Raw genomic sequence first — 9,388 nt, 5'->3', positions numbered from 1 at the left:
GGTAAGGCTCCAGAATGCTGCACACGGGACCTCACACACACAACACGGTAAGGCTCCAGAATGCTGCACACGGGATCACACACACATACAACATGGTAAGGCTCCAGAACGCTGCACACAGGGGATCACATACAACACGGTAAGGCTCCAGAACACTGCACATGGGATCACACACACATACAACACAGTAAGGCTCCAGAATGCTGCACACAGGGGATCACACACAACACGGTAAGGTTCCAGAATGCTGCACACGGGACCTCACACACACAACACGGTAAGGTTCCGGAACGCTGCACACAGGGCAACACATACAGCACGATAAGGCTCCAGGATGCTGCACACGGGACCTCACATACACAACACGGTGAGGCTCCAGAACGCTGCACACTGGGGATCACATACAACACGGTAAGGTTCCATGCTGCTGCACATGGGATCACACACACACAACACGGTAAGGTTCCACAATGCTGCACACGGGATCACACACAACACGGTAAAGCTCCAGAATGCTGCACACGGGATCACACACACACAACACGGTAAGGTTCCACGCTGCTGCACACGGGATCACACACACACAACACGGTAAGGCTCCACAATGCTGCACACGGGATCACACACACACAACCCGGTAAGGCTCCAGAACGCTGCACATGGGATCACACACACACAACACGGTAAGGCTCCAGAATGCTGCACACAGGGGATCACATACAATACGGTAAGGCTCCATGACGCTGCACACGGGATCACACACACAATATTTTAAGGCTCCACAACGCTGCACACAGGGACAGGGCAGGGGAGATGGTACAGAACACACACACACACCCCGGAGGAGCGGGAGCAGGGGTGGCCCTTGAGACAAAGTGCTGCAGGGCCCCCTCCAGAAGGGACAGGGGGCTGAGGCTGCAGAGGCGAGGGAAGGGAGGGGCTGACAGTGTCCTCATCTCTAGGATTCCAATTTTTCATACACGGCATGCATTACTTTGTTTTCTGCTTAATTCAAAGAAAAGAAAAAAAATGGAGCAACTTTTGGTTTTTCAAGAATAAAGAGAATAATATTTCACCTACTGTCCCACAGCTCTGTACCTGGGTGGTCAGGGCTCAGGTCTTCCACTGCGATCTGAACCACATCCGCCAGGTCGTGTTCCGACATCATCCAGAGAGCAGGAGAGGGGCCGGTCAACACGCAAGAGTTCAACTCACAGCGGGGCCAGCTGCTGGTCACCTACGGAACAGAAGCAGAGCAGGAGGAGAGGACATTAACCACCACGACGCGTGGAATGATGAAAACCACGAGTCGCACAGGTGGATGCAAGAGGCCGTAAACGTCTGCAGATTTTTACATGCGGGGTGCCTCAAACCACCAAAAAGTTAGTTTCTTTGAAAATTAACAAATCGCTGAAAACACCACCCGCTGCCTCTTTCCTTAACCACTGGACGAGCTGCCCAGGGCCTCTCTGTTCCCAGTGCATTCCTCATGCCCTTCCAAAGTCGTCTTCCCAACACTGGCTGGCACACGTCCTCCCTGAGCCCACGTCTCCAGTGGGACCTGACTGCCTACACTAAGCGTCCTGTTGCTTCCAGCTCCGTGGGGCCTCAGCCTGCTACACTCACCACATCCCAGAAAGCAGCATCACATCACTGGTCTCCATGGTGATATGCCATCCTCCTCCCCAATCTCTCCCAGGGGCACCCTTCCATCTAGACTCCGTTTCTGCTACCCCACAGGCCAGGTGGAGTGGCAGAACCTCTGTTCTGCTTTCTTTCTGCTCTCAGCCTCTGTCCTGAACCCGAGCGGCATCCCCACACCACGACCAAGGGGGAACCATCTGTCCTGTCCGCAGCTGTGCTGCCAGGGCGGGGCCGTCCCCAAGCCTCGCACAGTGTCTTGAAACACAGTCAGGGGTTTTCCTCAAGCTCCTGTGACACTCCGATTAGGCCTCAAGAGAACTTATTTTCCAAAATAAAAATGAGGCAGCATCACTCAAACTATGGTCTATGAACACACAGGTCCAAATACAGTACTACAAAATAGCATGTCCTAGAAATCAGGAATGAATGTGACCATCATATTTTCTAATCACACTACACTTTAATTATGGATACATAAACAGTATGAAATAAACTGCCTGTCCTGAACTACACTACACACTTCTGGAGGGCAGAAACCCTGTGCCCAGCTCTGTACAGCACAGGTCCTTTCACCAGGAAGGGTCCCTTTACTGTCCATAATCACAACCCCTGCGGCAGAAAGAAAAGTGGGATTTTCAGGTCACATGGTTTCAACTCTGAGTCTACTCACAACTTCTGCTAATGGATAAGCCCCAATAGGAATCAAATTAAATGAGCAGGCCTCACACGTCCCAAAATCCTACAAATACTGCAGCTCCTCCTCTCCCTTGTCCAGACTTACATTTCACCGCTGAAATGGCAACAGCTCTGGAATTTCTTGGAGACAACAATTTGTGGAAGGAGGAGCCACGCATTGTCCTAAATTTTATTTTTATAGAGTAAAGGCAATATTTTTCATAAATGTGTGATCACATGTATGATCAATAAAACAGCAAAGGCACCTTGTAACTTTATACAAGATTAGATGAACTGAGAAAACATCAAGTAACTGTCCTTAACGAAAAACAGAGCTGATGACAAAACTGGACAGGGAAACACAAAACCTCAGAGGGACCAGCGCTGAACCTCTAAAAAGTCCCACTCAGGAAAGATGGAATGAGACAGACGTTTCATCTCCCCGAATCCTCCCATACAGACACACAGAGCTCCAACCACAGCAAAGCCAAACTCCAGGCCAACACTGACAAAAGAACGAGGCGACAGGATAGTCCTCAAGAACCCTAAATACGAGCAGATGGGGACACTGGAAGCCACAAGCTCAGCAGGGCAGGCGGGCATAGGACGGACGAGGCAGAGGGAAGCAGGAGCCGAGCCAGAGCAGCAGCTGCCGGACCCACCAGGAGACACACACAGGGGCCTGCAGGGCTAACCCAGAGGCCAGAGTGTTCTGGACCCTACGACCTCTCAAAACACATTGTCCAAAGCTCCCTTTTAGGCCAAATACATTAAAAAGAAATGGCCTGGAACTGAACACAAAATGTGCGGGCATGGAAACTGGAGACAAAGGAGCATGAAAGCTAATTAAAGGTGGGAGGGGAGAAGAGAGCCCAGAGAAATCAGAAAATAAGCTGCTGCAGGTTTAAGACTTCCTAAAAACCACACAGGAAAGAGCCCCGCAACACTGCCCTTAGAGAATGATTCTAAACCAAGCCTCCCTTCTGAACACTCAGAAAAGCCAAAGTCATAGAAAAATGAGCCACAAAAAGTACTGAGGCCAACATCACACAAAAATAAGTTTTAAAAAGAGTAAGAAGCAAAACAGCTTCATCACAGCAGACAATGAAAGCATTCTAGAAACATACAATCCCCAAAAGGATGAAAACTTCAAAAAAAAAGCTATATCCCAGTATTTCAAAACAAACTGAAATATGTTAAACATATAACATACCATTAACCATAAACTAGCATTAGAAAAACTCAGAAACAAGGTGCTAGAACTGAGAATATACCAGAAACAAAAGAAAATATAACTTCAGAATTAAGACTAAACTAGAAGAAACTTAGAACAAGTAAGCACAACAGAGCCTCCAGAAAAACAAAGTGAGAAAAATTTCAAGAAAAAGAAAGAGATGAAAAAAACTCAAGAAAAAGTAGCACGTAAGACAAGAAAAGAAGACCCAACATATGTATACTAGTCACGCTAAAGATGAAAACTGGTCAGGCACAGTGGCTAACACCAGTAATCCCAATACTTCGGGAGGCTGAGGCAGGAGGATCGCTTGAGGTCGGTAGTTCGAGATCGGCTTGGGCAATGTACCAAGACCCTGTCTCTACAAAATATTTTAAAAATTAACTGGGTACAGCGGCACAGACCTGCAGTCCCTGCTACTCAGGAGGCTGAGGCAGGAAAGCCATTGCAGACTGGGAGTTCACTCCACTCCACCCTGGGCAACAGAGCGAGACCCTGTCTCGAAAAAAGACGAAAACTAAAGCAATGAAATGGAATAATAAAAACTGTAATTCAAGAAAACTCTCCAGAAAGCAAGAGGGAGGGTGCTTGAAACTACTCATTAAAGGGTTACACCACAACCTAGGGGGAAAAAAAATAGAACAACCAACACCAAAACACAGCCCAATAAAAACATTACCTAAAGAAAAATTCCTTTAGCCACCCAAGCAAGAGACTAGGTGACTTGGCAGGGCACAGTGGCTCACGCCAGTAATCCCAGCAGTTTGGGAGGCCGAGGCGGGCGGATCACGAGGTCAGGAGTTCGAGACCACCCTGACCCAACATGATGAAACCCCATCTCTAAAATATATACATACAAATAGGGATAAACATATTTAAGACACACAAGGAAAGAAATGTGAGCCAAGAATTTTATATCCAAACAAAATTACTTTCAAGTATAAAGGCAGTAGGCTTTCTTCAACATCCAGTCCTCAGGGAACAACGGTATTCCCAAAATCCCCGCCTGAAGCCACTGGCAACAAACAAGCTTCAGAAAACCAAACCACATCGGGAAGAGCAAGCGCGGCTGGTGAGGAGTGCTTTATCTCCACTCAAGACTGAGACTCAGGAGGAGAGAAGGAGCAGTATGCAAGGCCACGCTCTGAACGCAGACACAATGTCAACGCGTGAAACTGGGAGGAACTGTGAGTACATATGAAAAACAAATGTTAGATCTTTCAAAAACAAAAAGACATGCTACAACGCTCAGCAGCAGTAAGGAGTGGAAGCGGCAGGGTTCTTTCCAAACCATTTCCCGAACGAACAAACAACAAATGTTACCATGTTCATTCAGCCGCCACAGGGAGGAGCAGAGGTTTTTTGTGTGTTTTGTTTCCTTTTAAGACGACCTCTCACTGTTGCCCAGGCTGTAGAGCAGTGGCGATGCTCTCGGCTCATGGCAACCTCCACCTCCCCGGTTCAAGCGACTCTCCAGCCTCAGTCTCCCGAGGAGCTGTGATTACAGGTGCCCACCAGCATGGCCAGCTAATTTTGTATTTTAGTAGAGACAGGGTTTCACTATGTTGGCTAGACTGGTTTCAAATTCCTGACCTCAAGAGATCCACCCTCCTTGGCCTCCCCAAGTGCTGGGATTACAGGCGTGAGCCACTGCGCACGGCCAGTAGAGCTCTTTCTGAGAATGCCTTGCCTTGTGTGCAATTCTGTCACCCCCGATGTCCTTGTCAACAAGGAAAAGCAGACAGAGGAAGTCAAGCAAACACCTTGAAGTCACGGATTTGAATTGAAGATATAAACTCAGCTGGGTGTGGTGGCTCACGCCTGTAATCCCAGCACTTGGGGAGGCCGAGGCAGACAGATCATCAGAAGTCAGGAGCTCGAGACGAGCCTGACCAATACAGCGAAACCTCGTCTCTACTAAAAACAAAAAATTAGCCAGGCGTGGTGCCACATGCCTGTAATCCCAGTTACTCGGGAGGCTGAGGCAGAGGATCACTTGAACCTGGGAGGTGGAGGTTGCGGTGAGCCAAGATCGCACCATTGCACTCCAGCTGTGCAACAAGAGCAAAAATCCATCAAGAAAGAAAGAAAAAGCAAGACAGCAAGACAGGCAAGAAAGACAAGAAAGACAGAAAGAGGAAAATATGAACTCGTGTGTGTGTGTGTGTGTGTGTATTTATATATACCACTCCGGCTCTGACTGCCACAAAGGCAGGGAAACAGTGATCTGCACAGCAGCAATGCATCCCTAGAGCCCAGACTACGGCTTTCAAATAACATTTCTCACCAGAAGAAACCAAGGCTTCCTGGAAAAATGGCTCATTCCAGACCTGAGAAAAGAAATATGCAAGATGAGCCTAGAACACCCTGTTAGACCAGACATAAGGACGCCATCAAAGTCAGGATTCTATCTAAAGGACTTGGGGGCCAAGGTGAAGAGGCTTCCAGCCAAAGATGGAAAAAAAGCTGACCAACGGCAACGGTAACAACTTCACTGGGTTGAAAGGGAAATATTTTTAAATTCATGATTTCATATTACTAACCCTTTAATTTTTTTTTTTTTTTTGAGACAGAATTTCGCTCTTGTTGCCAGGGCTGGAGTGCAATGATGTGATCTCAGTTCAATGCAACTTCCACCTCCCGGGTTCAAGCAACTCTCCTGCCTCAGCCTCCTGAGTATCTTGGATTACAGGCATGTGTCACCACGCCTGGCTAATTTCTGTATATTTTTAGTAGAGACGGGGCTTCACCATGTTGCTCAGGCTGGTCTCAAACTCCTGACCTCGTGATCCGCCCGCCTTGGCCTCCCAAAGTGCTGGAATTACAGGCGTGAGCCACCGCACCCAGTGGCCTTTAATTTTAATAGTAATAAAAAGAAAAAAACAAGCATTGATTCTGCCTTCCTATACAAATCATATTACTGAAAAACCAAATCATAAGCAATCAAATGTTTTTCTGCATAAAAGTATTACAACCAAAGAACAGTCATCATTTTGCAATCCCTGACGAATTAAGAATCTAGTAGCAGTGGTGGCTGTTGCCATCAGAAAAACAAAAACATACACTACCTGCCTCATTAATGAAGAACTCAATACCATCTATCTGGGAGGCTCCCCTATTGGAAAAAACAAAAAAACACTTAATCTAATTAAGCTTCTGGAATCCTAACATTTCCTAAGTTATAGGAAATACAGAGGCCAGAAGAACATGCTAAACTACACCATAGAAATGCAAACAGCAAAATTAAAATCAAGACTAGGAAACTCAGCCGGGCATGGTGGCTCACATTTGTAATCCCAGCACTTTGGGAGGGCGAGGTGGGTGGATCCCCTGAGGTCAATCACCAGAGGTCAGGAGTTTGAGACCAGCCTGCCCAACATGGTAAAACCCTGTCTACTAAAAATACAAAAATTAGCCAGGTGTGTGGCACGCACCTGTAATCCTAGCTACTAGAGAGGCTGAGAGAGGAGAATCGCTTGAACCCGAGAGGTGGAGGTTGCAGTGAGCAGAGATCGCACTGCTGCACTCCAGCCTGGGTGACAGAGCGATACTAAGTCTCAAAAAGAAAAAAGACTATGAAACTTTACAAATGATTCATTCATTCAATCAATCAATCAATCAATCGTATGGACATGGACGAGACCACTGGGGAATGCATAACTAAAGGAAATTTTAAAACAGTAACAAAAAAAACAGGCAAAACTCAACCACAGTGTCAAGGAAGACACGTTTGGGTAGTAAAACCCTAACAGGTGAGTGATTTATCCTAGAAGTGAGGATAACAGCTGGAGCTAAGGGGTACAGGGACCATGCTGCCGGGAGGCGTATCAGGCCAAGGGGGCTGGCAGGCGGCGGCCTCCTGCTTGGGGGTTGTTAAAATGGCGTCCACTGCAGAAGTAATTAAGGTCTAGTTTATTTTATGGGATTTTCTATGTTAGTTTTATATTTAATTAAAAGGGTCTTTTAAGGCAAAATTCAAACAAATTGAGAAAAAGATACTTGCCATACATAAGCCAAAAAGCTAAATTATTTATTTCACAGCAATAGAAGACCAATCAACCTAATAAAAAATAAGCAGAAAAAAATGAAAATGAATTCACAGAAAAAGAAATTATGAAAAGATATTCAGTCTCTTATTTATCTATTTTATTTTTTTGAGATGGAATCTCACTCTGTCGCCCAGGCTAGATAGAGTGCAGTGGTGCAATCTCATCTCACTGCAACCTCCACCTCCCGAGTTCAGGCGATTCTCCCGCCTCAGCCCCTGAGTAGCTGGGATTACAGGCATGCAGCACCACAGCCAGCTAATTTTTGTATTTTTAGTAGAGACAAGGTTTCGCCGTGTCAGCCAGGCTGGTCTCAAACTCCTGACCTCATGATCCACCTGCCTCGGCCTCCCAAAGTGCTGAGATTACAGGCATGAGCCACCTCGCCTGGCCGTCTTTTGTAATTTTTAAAACAAATTTAAACAAGACACTATTTTTCACCAATCAGATTGCCAAAATCACAAAGTATGATACACTCAGTCAGAATATATCAGAAAACATGGTTGCTGCACTTTTAGTAGGTGTGTAAATGGGAACAACCTCTCTGAAGAGCAGCAGCATTCAAAATGCTAAAGGGTCAAAGCCCCTAAGCTGGCCATGCACCTCACAGCATTCAGCCAGGACATACATTCACACCACACACACAAAACCCATCACAAAACGAGTTAAAGCATTGTTTTTAGCAGCAGAAGAACGGATGTCGGCATTGCGCAGCTACGGATGGAATAGCACGCGGGTTCAGGAGCCAGCCAGAACCCCTGAGAAGCAGTTCCCAAACTGCAGAATCCCGTGCCTATCAACGGGCAGGGCGGTGCGGATGGCACGTTCCATTTTTAAGAAATACGTGAAATACGCACAGAGTATTTCCAGGTTAAGGCATAAAAGACAGACAACATCCCTGAGGCGTGGGTGAAAAGGAAATTATTTTTTACTTTTCATCGTTTAATAATATTTCCATTTTTATCATCTGCATTTATCACCTTTTCAAAAATAGTAAGTATACTTTTTAAAAATGATCAGACAAGAAAATACGCAGATTCTAAACTGTGGGGGGAGTATCCATTCCAACTTCAACGATGGACACTAATGTCCTTCAAACACTGATGCTAGGATCAAGACTGGAATCTTGCTCAGCCTTCGCAGCTACTCCAAGAAGCAGAAGCCACATGGCCTGACTGAGGGGGCCCGCCTTGGCCTCCCAAAGTGCTGGAATTACAGCTGTAAGCCACCGTGCCCAGTCAACTAAACTTCTTAATGAAACCAGTAGTCCTCAGTTAAAAACCACCCAACAAACCTTGGCACTGGTGCATTTAAAACGTTTTGCGGTCACAGATTCCTTTCAGAACTTCAAAGAAAAAAGCAAAAAAAACTACAGAACCTTTTCCGGCCAGGCACAGTGTTGCTCATGACTATAATCCCAGCACTTTGGGAGGCCAAGGTGGGCAGATCACCTGAGGTGAGGAGTTCGAGACCAGCCTGACCAACATGTTGAACCCCTATCTCTATGAAAAATACAAAACAAATTAGCCAGGCATCGTGGTGGGCATCTGTAGTCCCAGCTACTCGGGAGGCTGAGACAGGAGAATTGCTTGAACAGGGGAGGCGGAGGCTGCAGTGAGCCGTGATCACGCCACTGCACTCCAGCCTGGGCGACACAGCGAGATCTGTCTCAAAACAAAACAAAACAAAAACCAAAAAACAATAAAATAAAATGTACAATTAAATTATTATTGCCGGCCGAGCACACTGGCTCACGTCTGTATTCGGGAGGCGGAGGTGGGCGGATCAC

General features: G+C 46.5%; 1 protein-coding gene across 13 annotated transcripts in view; it reads right to left on the bottom strand.

Annotated features, from left to right (window-relative positions):
- The window catches only part of LOC108314694 (BTG3 associated nuclear protein), a 138,089-nt gene that overhangs the window by 110,767 nt on the left and 17,934 nt on the right, over positions 1-9,388 (bottom strand). For 5 of the 13 annotated variants that reach the window (XM_017543692.2, XM_017543693.2, XM_037743928.1 and 2 more), the window contains one exon: positions 1,081-1,237. The exons of 1 other annotated variant lie outside the window; for it this stretch is intronic. In XM_017543692.2, coding sequence (XP_017399181.1) covers positions 1,081-1,168 — 88 coding nt within the window. In that variant the 5' untranslated portion in view covers positions 1,169-1,237. Of the gene's footprint in view, positions 1-1,076; positions 1,238-2,425; positions 2,619-9,388 lie in introns of those variants that run through there. 7 more of the 13 variants (XM_037743927.1, XM_017543694.2, XM_037743930.1 and 4 more) reach the window with 3 other exon arrangements.

This window comes from Cebus imitator, unplaced genomic scaffold (assembly GCF_001604975.1).
Source record: "Cebus imitator isolate Cc_AM_T3 unplaced genomic scaffold, Cebus_imitator-1.0 Scaffold159, whole genome shotgun sequence".
Taxonomy (NCBI): domain Eukaryota; kingdom Metazoa; phylum Chordata; class Mammalia; order Primates; family Cebidae; genus Cebus; species Cebus imitator.
Note: the sequence above shows the minus strand (reverse complement) of the source record. Positions and strands in the feature narration are given on the sequence as shown.